Below are 13,267 nucleotides of genomic sequence, written 5' to 3'. Positions count from 1 at the left end.
TCACGTAAATTAATAAGATTGTGAATTTGTAGCGCACTAGGCATGACTCGAAGGACTTGGGTATTATATGGATCTAGTTGCTAGTTTGGATCGAGCTTATTCCTTTTCTTTCTTACCCTCTTGTTAACCTACATTATACCCCACTTTCTTCCATATCTCATTCAAGCATTTCATTTTCTTTTGTATCCCTTCGCTTTCACCTTCTTTCATCCCTAACTCTTTAGCATACTAGTTTGTTTGGTTGATGGTATGTTGATGGTTGGTTAATCACACTTGGCTTGAGTTTTTAGCTTGCATTTGTCTTTTTATATTTTCTTGAAGTCACCACTTGCATATATCATGGTGATATTTTAGACACAGTTGTATAAATTTAGTTGGTATTGTACGACTCTAAGAGTCCCTTGATTTTACTCCCCACTTTTGGAAATGTAATGTTTATTTTTATATCATCTTTGTTTTCATCAAAAAAAAAAAAAAAAAAAAAATGGCTTGAGTTAAAAAAAAAAAAGGTAATTGTATAGAAAAATTATTAGTTGTTAATGCCAAGTTGTGTGAAACCATGGGTCATTTTGGTTTGTTTGGATTAACTAGTTATGTTACCTCTTTTTGTAACTTTACTCTTATCCTTTCTACATTTCATCTTACTCTAACCTTTTCCAATTCACCTCTTTTAGGTCGATCCACCTACTTCTAGTGAAATCTTAGCCTTTGAGTCCTCGAGTACCGAGGTGCGAAACTTTGCCACATCTCTATTTAGAGGCTCACATCACTTTGAGCCATAGGATGAGGGAATGAGCGTAACTTTAAAACACTTGAGTGTGGTTGTTCATCTTGGCTAATATACCGAAAAGTGAGGTCCACTTATATCCATTGTGATTGGTTTGGGAGTCTTAGACTCAGTATGGCAAGATCATTGCTTGACAACTTGTTTTGAGAATAATTTGTAGAACAGGAACACACTTCAAACCTTTTAGAATTGATAATCATAACTTGCTGATCTATCATATATCTTTTGACAAATTGTGGCTTATGAGTTCATGACTATAGCTGTTGTTAGATCATTCATGTGCATCTATGACTGATTCTCGATTTTCTTTTCTCTTATTGATGCAATGCTTGCTTGAGGACAAGCAAAGGTCTGGCTTGGGGGAATTTGTTAGCTACATTTTTATCTTTATTTTTACCCCTATAAGTGGCTTGTTTAGTGTGATTAAACTACATGTTATTGCATTGGTTTATTGGATTTTACGCTTGTTTTGTTGCTTTGGTATTTTATTTCATTTCAGGATCTAATCATATACACCGAGCACAAACTAGCCCCTCTAGTTGCATACATTGCTCACCTAAACACCGAGGATTCAAAGAAGCAAAACATCATGAGCCAAGCCACAAGAACAAGCCAAAATAGATCCGCTCGACCAGTCGAGCAAGATGGCTCGGGTCGAGCGAAATGCATTCACATTTCCAGAAGCTTCTGATCATCAACAGGACTTAAGCACAGTACATCTGCTCGACCGGTCGAGCACAATGGCTCGGGTCGAGCGGAGTTGATTTTTACATTCTGTCTCATTCTTGAAGTTTCTGATATTGAACCTGAAGGTGGCTCGACTGCTCGAGCGGGATTCGCTCGGGTCGAGCGAAATGGGCAGCAGCAACATGTGCGATCTTTTTAAAGCATCATTCGAGGTCCAATTATATTTTTTGCTTCTAATTGCTGCTGCCAAGGCTGCCAGCCACCCTACCCTATCCACTAGGGGTGGCACCCCCCTTCCTATAACCTAGGGGTGGTGGAGAAATCATGAAACCACCACCCCTCACTTGCTTTTGAAGCCTATAAATAGAGAAGAGGAAGGAGGAGCTTTCATATCAGTTTTCATCTCAGTTTTTCACCTTTCATCTTGAGTAGTTTATGTATTCTTCATAGTCTTGCTTTCATTTCAATTAGGAATTAGTGTTAGCATAATTTCTCTTTCAATTCAATCTAGTATTTTCACTTTCCAAATACATTCTCTACTTTATCCTTTATTGTAATGTTTTGCAATTTGGGATTCTTCAACCATCGATGTACTACTATTGAAGCTTTTTGAAGGTATTACTTTGAATCATCAATTCATCTTGTTCATCCTTAGATTGAGCTCAAAAGAGTAACTTCTATTCTTGCTTATATTGTTTTCAATGCATGTCACTTAATCCCTTTGATTGTTTGCTTTAGTTATGATATTCATGCTTGTAGTTCTTCAACTTATATTGCTTTCATCTCTTTAGGATACTCTCTAGCTTAATTTATTCATCTATGTTTCTTGACTTGCTGCATTCTGCAATTTCAATATGAATATGAGTGAGTAGTTTGTTTTGGCTTAGGCTAGGCATTATCACCATGAATGTAGTTTGAATTGCTTTCTCTACCTTTGGTTTGGTTATGTTGTTTATGGTTTAAGATGGATTTTGCTATCATGTTGTAGTGTCGTTGAATTGAGGGCGAGAGTCGATTTTTAACGATAATCTATGCTTAAAAGTTAAGGCGTCTCCATGAGAATAGGTAGATGCTTTAATTGGAAATGTTGAATGTGTGCTTCATGTCTTAAATTGTGTATTAGCTCCATGAGAATAGGTAGTTAAGCATAGTTAAGAAGCTTTTGTTGCTCGAGAGAGAACATTAGTACTTATGATACGTTCTTCCCCATAACAAAATATCCATGACCTTAGGTTAATGTTTAGTAAACACTACTTTGGTGAGAAAGCCTAGTCTATGCCTCTTAGTTTATTGATCATTTTATCCTTGCTTTTAGTTCATTGTATCCTTATTTACTTCTATGATTTGTTTTCATTAAGTTTCTTTTCTTTAATCGCTTGTTTTCATTTTATCTCCAAACATCATATTATATGTTTTCGAACACACTAATCGATTGAGAAGCTATTAACTTAACTCTCACTCCTTGTGGATTCGACTTGTACTTGCCGACGTACTACGCTACGCCGTGCACTTGCGGTATTACTATTGAAGGACATAAAGTCCCGATCAGCCGTGTCACTATGCCAGGAAATAGAGAAAGATCCACTGATAGAAAGTTATTCAGTGATAAAAAGTTTTTTCATTGATTGAAAGTTATCTAATGATAAAAGATTCATTCTTTGATAGAAAGCTTACACATTGATAGAACGTTTACTTTTGGATAGAATATTTACTCATTGATAGAACATCTACTTATTGAAAGAATAGTTCATGCTAGTGAGAAGTGCGCCTAAGTTAAGTTATCTCAAGGGTATTAAGATAGACAAGCTCTATAAGGTCATGTGTTAGGTCTTCTGTTAATGCCTTGGTCGAGTTAAACTATGCGTGTTTTGCAAGAGTTTATGTTTGAAAAGAGGAGCGTGAAGACCTGCATTCTACCCAAGAGCACATGGTTCGGGTTGGAAAGCACTTAATGAAATTAAGAAGTATAAGTGGCCGATAAACGGTTACTATCTGTGCTTGCGTTTTATGTAATCATCTTATGTTGTTTTATGATATAATGCTATCTAGTAGTTGGCTATATTATATTTGATGCTAGTTACTAACGTGTACGTGTTTGTGTTTATGTTTGATTGTTGATGACTTTCTATGATTGTCTTGCTATGACACATTGGCCTTTGGTCTAATGTCGAGCAGCAGGAGGATTATAGACAGGCGTAGTAGGTACTGGAGTTTCTTTGCATTGCATTGCATTTGGGGAGAGTGATGAGGGCGAAGCATAACCTGTGTCATGCCGCTATCTTTCGATTTTGTAGCTCTTGTTATCTTTTGTAAACTTTGGTTGTATATGTTTTGTGACGAGGCCTTGTTTCCTCCCTCGTATATTTGTATTTCTGCTGCGTAGTTTATAACTTTGTATGGTTTTTAAGGAGTTAAGTCTTTTTTTAAAACGCAAACATCGACACTAGAACCACGATCCATGCTTGGCATGTAGATTTGAGAAGCCGGCGACTAATCATTCCGCCGTGACATAGTTTTGATAGGCCGTTGGTGCCTTTACTTTATTAGCTTCTAAATAACTTTTGTTTTTTTAAAAAGGCGCAAAGTTTTAAGGTAGATACTGCCAAAATTTTCACTTACCTTTTTAAAGTTAATATTTAACGTTTATCTAAATTATATTCCTTTTTCTTTTATGTAACACCCGAATTTCCTCCCCTCCTTTACGATTTTTGTTTCATTAAGGTGTCGGAAATTCTGGGGTGTTACAAGTGATTACCAGAGCCAGTGCTCCGTATTCTCGACGCTTTGTGTCCTCAAATTCGTTGAGAAATTGCTTGAAGTTAGAAGTCATTCGTGAGAGTTTGGGTAGATATGGGATAGGTGCATATTACATATTACATATAACATATTACATATGTAACACCCGAATTTCCTCCCGTCCTTTACGATTTTTGTTTCGTTAAGGGGTCGAAAATTCTGGGGTGTTACACCCTCGCTAGCATGTAGCATCGCAAGGCTGGGCCTCGCTAGGAATTTGTGCTGTGCATACGAGTGTTGGGCTATGCATGCTTGCGAGGTGAGCAGCGTCTAGCACTAGCAGCCCTTGCTAGGCAGTGCCCAGCACACGCTCTTTTACCTTTCTCTCTTAATTGTTGTTTAATTATGTGATTACATGCTTGGTCGTTAACTTGTATTCAACCAGTTGTCAGTCACTTAGCCTATTTAAAATAGCTAGGGGCCAAAAGTTGTATTATTAGGTATAGTCGCAAGGATGTTTTGTTTATATTCAACCAGGAAAAAGGTTGTATTATTTATGAAAATTTTTCCATAAAATTAAGGGATTTTGACTTTTAACACCACAAAAAGACCGAAAATGTTTTTTTACACTACAAAAAATAAAACTTTTATTTTAACCCCGCACATTAAAAATAATTGGATTTCAACACCTACTAACAGATTTCGTCATCAAAGCCCCTTATTAATCTTCACTCCACCGAAATCTAAACCTTCACCCCACCAATATCATAACCTTAACCCCACCAAAATCCAGGTCTCCACTACACTCCCTTACACCTCACACACACAATTACCACCATCGCACAATTTTATTCGCCAAAGCCACTACCACCGCCTTCTTGTGCTTGCCAAAGCCATTACCATCGCCTCGCTCTAAACTAATAGCAAAAGCCCATGTCCTTGCTGCACAAAACACCAATAATAATTAACAAATTTCAAATTAAATTTAGGGTTCACGTTCAAATTAAATCGAGGATTTTTTAATGTTAAGCTTATAAATTCAATTAAACAAACTATAAGCTGATTAAAATGGCAATGATTTATATATACTTTTCAATCAATATTTAAAGAAACCTCATTATTGTTGAGTCTTGAAGAGCGAAAAAAGAGGAGAGAAAAAATTGAGTTTTGTTTAATCATTGCCATTTCTTCGAATGATGTTGCCTATCTCCCATTTATGTTACCTATGGTGATGAAAATTAATTTGATTAGATAGAGCATGGTTAAATATTTTCTTATTTTCACATGGTAAGAGGATTTGTAACACCGTAAGTAACTCACCTTATAATGAGGGGTGATACGAGTGGCAATGTGGAGTTTGTTCGTTTTAATAATTTTCCACAAACTATTATATTGTAACTTTAGCAGAGTTAGATTTACTTCCTCTTAATGAATTGAAGTTCTATCTTTTCTTCAAAAAAAGGAAAAATTAAAAATAATAATAATAAAAGGTTGAAAAGAGGACAAATTTAAAATGGTGATTAAATAAATGGTAATTGAGGTAAAAAGAAAAGTGTAATAGAGGTCTAAAGGTTGGTGTTAATGGAGGTTGAAAAAATCGTGGAGAAGAAGGGGGAAATGAAAGAAATGAAACCCATTAATAGATTCCGTGACGGAACCATTAAGTGTTGGTAAACTCCTTTTTTTTATTTTATTTTTTAATTTTTACAGGCTAAAGTCGTATCACATAATAAAAAGTAATTCCTAAAACCACTAACTAAAATAGATCGGGAAGTAGGGTCGAATCCACAGGAAACAAGTCTTTCTACTCCATAATAATTAATATGATCTAGATTATCGAGTAACAAGTAAGAATTGTGAGAATTATACTACATACTATAATTAAACTAATTGAATAATCAATGATAAAAAGCCTAGGGTATAGGTTCACCAATAAATAATATTCCAGGGTAAAACATAACAATCAATCATCAATGCATCAATTAATCAGATCATAAAGGGCTTTCGCTACATATTACAATCACTGAATTAATCTACCCGGTATTAAATTGCATCTCTCGAATCTTGACTTAGCCATTTATAAATTAACCTGCCTATTGAAACTAAGCCTAAACATCAATTCTCATATCACGAATCTTGAATCAATATTGCGTAACTCATACAATTAAACCAATGCTAATCTAAGTGTATAGCAGTAAATTAATCAATAGGAAATCAACCAAAGCATTAACAATTAACAATAATACATTACCTCTTTATATTACTTATGGATCCCCACAACCCTAGAATTAAACTACTCACGCATAATTAAAACCAAACTAATCAAAGCAATTAAACAACGCATAACTAATCAAAGCAATTAAATTACTGAAAATAAAGGGGAAGAAACCGTTACCAAAGTAAACGGAAATAATGAATTACGTAAAACTCAAGGTGTAGAGAGAAAACAAGAGTATTAACTAAAAGCTAAAACTAAAATCTAAGAATTAACTAACGAGAAAACGTAATCCACTTCCCAAAATAAAAAGTATTTATACTAAAGCATAAATATCCTAATTGAAGAAAGACTAAAATTGCCGAAATTCCTATATAGAAACACGCGCCCGGTCGAGCGCACCTTTTTTCTCATATCTTCTTTACTCGCGCTCGGTCAGGCGCGAGACAGGGCAAGGGCCATATCTTCTATATGCCTAGCCCGGCCGGGCACGGCTCAAGGCTAGGGCTTACCCGGTCGGGCGAGCTCTCGGGCAAGCATGGACTTCTCAATTGAGCTATTTTCTTGGCCCAATCCGAATTTCCTCTTGGGTCTTGAAACACAGTCCATTACCTCGAACTCTTCTTCTTCACCGAGCCCTTAATCACTGGTTTGAATGTTCCAACATGGCCTTGGGCTTCGAAATGTTGTCATTATAATGCGTTCCTACTCCGATGCTCGTAGTGGCTCAAATAAGTCCGGAAAAATGCTCCAAATCCGCAATTTCCTATAAAACAATACCACAACTACGGAAACACTAGAAAACGCATATTAGTAGTAAAAGTGGCTCCAAAGAGCCAATAATACTCCTAAATATGACCAAGAAACGGGGGTAAATCTCTATATAAAATGAACATATCAAACTCCGCCAAGGCAAACATTTGCTTATCCCAAAGCAAAGACCTCATCAATGAACACATAAAACATACTTCACCCCAATAATAAATTCAAACGAAGCATAACCAATACAAGGCAAATCTAACAAATATGCATCAAAATCAACCAATCAAATCCATCCAACCATTCATCTTCCCTAACAATTGTCAAGTAGAGCAAACCCCAAGTGTATATGAAATTCAAACTTGTACTCTAAGGCTAGGGTAAATGGTTGGATAAATTTGGGAAAATTTGAGAGTAGAGTCATGCATAAGGAAGCCAAAATCCTAATAAATAAAACCAAGGTCAAAAATAAATAATGACGTAATCATCTCCAACACAACTCAACTCTATAAAATTCACCAAATACCCAATCTAATATTTCGGCTTTGGGAATAATTTCGTTTTTCAAATTCTTCCAATATGTGTAGAATTTTCCATCAAACATGGGTGACTTTTGAGTAGAGTACCCTTCTTCCATTCGCTCGTTCATTATTGATATCTCTCAGAACACCAGGATATTGCCCTCAGGGTTTCTTGATCAAATGGGAACAGGGCTCTGATACCAATTGTAGACTGAGTTAGAGATGGGAACAACAACAAGAGGGGGGGTGAATTGTTGTTGTTACAAGTTTAAGCGTTTTGGCCCTGTTTTTCCAAAATTAGATAAAAGAAATAAAACTTAAACTGAGAGCAAAATAATGAAAGAGACAACACGATTTTACGTGGAAACCTTCTAGGCCTAAATAGAAGGAAACACCACGACCCCACGGGATTTCTAAACTCTTCACTATGTTTAAGGCAACTCGTTACAATTACATTAAACACCTCGCTTCACTCGAAACGTTCTCCACTAGGCCAACTTCTCTCTCCAATTGCTTCACTCAAAGCAATTCTCTTAGCTTTACTCCAAGCTAAACTCTTTATAACTCAAAGCAATTTTAGAACAAAATATTGTAACTTAAAGCCTCATACGAATTACTTCATTTGAGGAATAACGGATCACTATTTATAGAGTTCATTTTCCTAGGCATGGCCACGGGGCGGGTTACCCGGAACCGAACCGGTGCCGAAGCGCTTGGAACCGGAACCGGAACCGTAGCTGACAGGTTCCGAACCGCCCCGAACCGCGAAACCGTGAAACCGCCGAAAAAAAAGTTGCCGGAACCGTGAAACAGCCGGAAAAAAACTTCATGAACCGGACTTAAAAACCGCGGTTTGGAACCGGAACCGGTCCGGGTGAACCGTTCCAACGGTTCCACGGAACCGGAACCGGGACCGGTCCGGTTGAACCGGTCCAGCGGTTCCATGGAACCGGAACCGGGACCGGTCCGGGTGAACCGGCCCAACGGTTCCATGGAACCGTGAAAAGATCCGTTGGAAACTAGCCGTTTATAGCCGTTGGAATTTTTCTATAAATACCCACCACTTTCAATCATTTTCATTCACAACTCATCTCTTCTCCTACTCTCTCAACTTACTCTCTCTACCTAATTCTTTAATTACGCAATTATTCTCTTAATTACATAATTAGTGTTTTAATTATTTCTTAATTTAGTTAATTACATAATTAGTCTATTAATTATTTATTTATTTCTTAATTCTATTATTATTTCAATATTATCTATCATGTCTTCATTTTTGAAAAAAGCCTCAAAAAAAGTTACTAAAGTGGCAAAATCATTGTGAGGTTCCAGCTCCTCTAAAAGAAAGGCCACTTCTACTCCGTCGGTATCAACAACACCTTCCATTAGTAATTATAATTATGAACCAAATTATCCAGAAGGGTACGACCAAGAATTACAAAATTATGCAGAAGAAGTGGAACTTATTAGATAAGACATTTTGTTGTTCAACTGATAATGCAACCGCGAACATTAATGTATAGAACTTTTGTATAACGAACCTGCTTTTAGTTTTATCCTTGGGGGTAGCTTATTACACATACGTTGTTGTGCGCATATAGTTAACTTATCTTGCCAAGCAGGTATAAAAGAATTAAGCGATTTATTAGAACCAATTAGAGATATAGTAAAGTGGCTTAGGATTGGAAAGATAAACAGACGATATAAACAATTATGTGACCAATATCAACTTAAAAAAGTGTATTGGTCATTAGATACTCCTACACGTTGGGGCTCAACCAACGATTTATTAAGAAAGGCGATTGCTTATCGTCCAGTTATAACAAAACTGTATACTGAGTGTACAGATAGCTATATAGCTGATGACACTTGGGAATTAGCTATAGGTGTACATAATATATTAGAAGCGTATGACCACGCAACTAAGATTTTTTCATATGTTTATAAACCGAACGTTCACTTAGTAATAAGTGAGTGTATTACTATTTTTTATCATCTCCTTAAACATACGCATGATGATACTAACCCATATTTGAAGCCGATTCTTGCAGATATGATGGAAAAATGGAAGGCATATTTTACCGATTTTCCTTATATTTATGGAATTGCAACCATTTTAGACCCATGTTTTAAAACTGAGGTCCTTACTAAAGTAATAGGATTTTACTACCAATCGTTAGATCGCCCGCCTACTGATGTACATAATTATGTAGGAACATGTAAAAAATATTTTGCAGAACTCTATGATTATTACGCTAGTGTATATAACCTAAAACGCGATACGTCTAGGCGTGCTAGCGTTTCGGCACGTCCCTCTGATTATAATTCGGTAATAGCTAATATAATGAGTCAAGATGATAGTTTTGTAGGATCATCTTCTTCTTCCTCCACCTCATATTTAGAATTAGATAGTTATCTTAAACACCACTTTGAAATAGACCAAGGTAGCTATAACATTTTAAAGTGGTGGAAAGAAAAATCTGTAAAATTTCCCATTTTATCGAGAATTGCAAAGGATATCCTTGCAATTCCCGCGTCAACAATTGCGTCGGAGTCTACTTTTAGTGCAGGTAGAAGAGTTTTGGACAAAAAGATATCTCGTCTTGCTCCACATAGTATTCAAATATGTGTTTGCAAGAAAGATTGGGATCAAGCGAAGATTCAAACACAAGGACTAAGGAATGATGATGATCAAGACGACGATGATGATCCATGGATGATGATGGATACATCTGCATCATCATCAGGAGGAGAGTCCGCCGAAGCATCTAACCAACCAGATGATGATGTCGAAGACGAATAGGATCAATCGGACAACGATAAATCAACATTCAACAACTATAAATAAAAGGTATGACAAAGAACTACGTGGGCTTTGATTCCTTCGGGATACGTAGGCAGCTTAGTATTCCTTTGGGTACTAGGTTCAAGTCCATTTTCTCCCTCTTTTTTTTATTAATCATCTTTATCGACATTATCATTGATTCGTTTTTTATTAATTTATTTTTTTCATTCTTTTTAGTATATATTTTAATAACGATGACAACTTGATAAGCAATGAATTTCGCTAATAATCAAGTAATCATCAAAGGTACATCCGCAATATTATAATATTTTTTTATTTTATAAATATATAATGAAAAAATAAAAATGGAACCGATGGTCCGACCCGCCCGTCCCGTGAGTTGGAACCGCCGGAACCGCCTCATGAGCCGCCAAGGAACCGTTTGGAACCGCCTGGAGTCGGTACCGGAACCGGAACCGGAACCGGTCGTGACAAGTTCCAAATGGAACCGGAACCGGGTGGAACCGGAACCGGATGGAACCGGAACGGAACCGGACCAACCCGGACCGTGGCCATGCCTACATTTTCCTAATAAAAAGGAGGTAACTACCCACTATTCCCTTATCCCAAATAATAAGGAGAATAATATGGAACTCAAGCAGTAAAGTCATGCCTACGGTTACTAGTATAACCAAATATACACTTAATTAAAACTAAGTCACGGTTTTCCTAACAACAGCCACAGTTCCCTTTACTAACAATAGAAAAGTCGGTTACTGTTCCCCTTTACTAATAATGGCAATGGTTCTATTAACTAAAAATAGGTAGGTTGGTTACACAGTTCCCCTTTACCTAATTTTTAGCTGCTGATCATTTTGCTAATCTTAGGCACGATTCCACTTTACTATTAATAGCTACGGTACCCTTTTCCAATAATAACCACGGTTACCATTAACTAAAAATAAAATGCGGTTCCTATTTACTAATATTAGGAACGGTTACTCTTAACTAATAATAGCTAAAGATCCCTTAATATCAGCTGTTATTCCCTTCACTATATTTAGCCAATTTGGTTACTCACTAAACATAGATCCGAAAATCAAGGCTTATAACAAGGATTTAGAAAATCATACGTTAATTGATTTAGAAAATATTTTGCCAATTAAATTTAATAATTAATTAATGCAACAAATAAATTTTAGCTAATACATCAACTAAAATCAGAAAATAGAATAATAATCAGAATTCCAGCAGACGTATTATATTCTGACTTCAGACTGGGAACAGTGTACTGTTTCCAATTTCCAGCAGCGTTAGATCATCAAACTTGGGAACAGTAGACCTCCTGTCTATATTTGACATCCTAAGCGATATACCCTTTCTAACTTCTTTTGGATTCCTTTGACTGGTACATGTCCATAGACCAAGTCATAGGTACTATCAACGATGTTAAATACGACCGGATTTTAACCTGCAAACAATCTCTAAAAATATATTTGTTCAAATAAAGTGTAGTCATCATCAAAACCCAAGAGGTCCAACACTCTAACATGGGGCTTTTAGGGAAATTATTTAATTTAAAAGTAATATTGTCATCCCCTACACATAATGTAAGTTTTCCAACTTTCACATTTATTATTACCCCAATCGTGTACCCAAAATACTCGGAATTTGCAAATCTTCCTTCATATCAAGAATAACAAAGTCAACAGGTATACAAAATTTACCAACCCTAACAGGAACATCCTCTAAATCACCTAAAGGGTATTTAACGGAACGATCGGCCATTTGTAGAGTAATATTGGTAGCTTTTAATTTACCCATATCTAATTTAGAGCTCACAGATAATGGCATAACACTTACACTAGCACCCAGATCACATAACGCTTTTTTAATAATCAGATTACCAATGTGACATGGAATAGAAAAGCTACCCGAATTTTTTAGTTTAGGTGGAGATTTATTCTGTAATATAGTACTACATTCTTCATTAAAAGCAACTACCTTTACCTCACTAATAGATCTCTTTCTGGTAAAGATTTCTTTCATAATTTCGAATATGCAGGAATTTGAGTAATTAATTCTGTGAAAGGAACTGTTACCTGCAAATTCTTGACCACCTCCGGAAACTTACTAAACTGCTTATCTAACTTACTCTTAAGATGTCTATTTTGGAATGGAAGTTTGATAATTGGTTTCAGCGCATCTCCACTCTTTCCTTGAGTTGTAACTTTCTTAATTTGGAGTTGTGCCCTGCAATGTATTATCAGAAATCTTAGTTTTACTCGAGGGACCTGCAGGGCTAGTAACAACAATATTCGATCTAATGAAATCGGGGTTAGCAATTATTGTAATGATAGGTTCATGATCTTTGGGCATAGAAGGCCCATCGTATTTTGAACCACTTCTCAGAGTAATTGCATTCACGTGATCTGTAGGTTGCACTGGCCGCGATGGTAGGGCTCCCTGCTGGAGAGTTTGTAGAGAAGAGGAAAGTTACGCAATTTGATTATCCATGATCTTATTATGTGCTAGGATCGAGTCAATTTTCGCATCTCTTATCTGCATCTGTTTTTACATATTAACTAACATTGTTTTGATTTCTGATAAGCCAGAGTTAGAAGGAGGAGTAATAGCTTGTTGTGGTCTCTGATGTGGAGGTTAGTAGTATCTCTGTTGTGGTTGTTGTACCTGTGGTGGGGGTTTAAGCACATTCTTACCATTATATGACATATTTTGGTTATTCTTCAACCCTGCATTGTAGGCGTTAGAGTATG

General features: G+C 36.3%; 1 protein-coding gene across 1 annotated transcript; it reads right to left on the bottom strand.

The window, feature by feature from the left end:
• Positions 1 to 7,442: 7,442 nt before the first annotated feature.
• Positions 7,443 to 12,539, bottom strand: LOC130824985 (uncharacterized). The gene is made up of 2 exons (XM_057690011.1): positions 12,133 to 12,539; positions 7,443 to 7,497 (listed from the first exon to the last, which is right to left on the bottom strand). The coding sequence occupies exons 1-2, from the start codon at positions 12,537 to 12,539 to the stop codon at positions 7,443 to 7,445; spliced, it is 462 nt and encodes a 153-aa protein (XP_057545994.1).
• Between the last annotated feature and the right edge of the window lie 728 nt (positions 12,540 to 13,267).

Source organism: Amaranthus tricolor, chromosome 10 (genome assembly GCF_026212465.1).
Source record: "Amaranthus tricolor cultivar Red isolate AtriRed21 chromosome 10, ASM2621246v1, whole genome shotgun sequence".
Classification (NCBI taxonomy): domain Eukaryota; kingdom Viridiplantae; phylum Streptophyta; class Magnoliopsida; order Caryophyllales; family Amaranthaceae; genus Amaranthus; species Amaranthus tricolor.
Note: the sequence above shows the minus strand (reverse complement) of the source record. Positions and strands in the feature narration are given on the sequence as shown.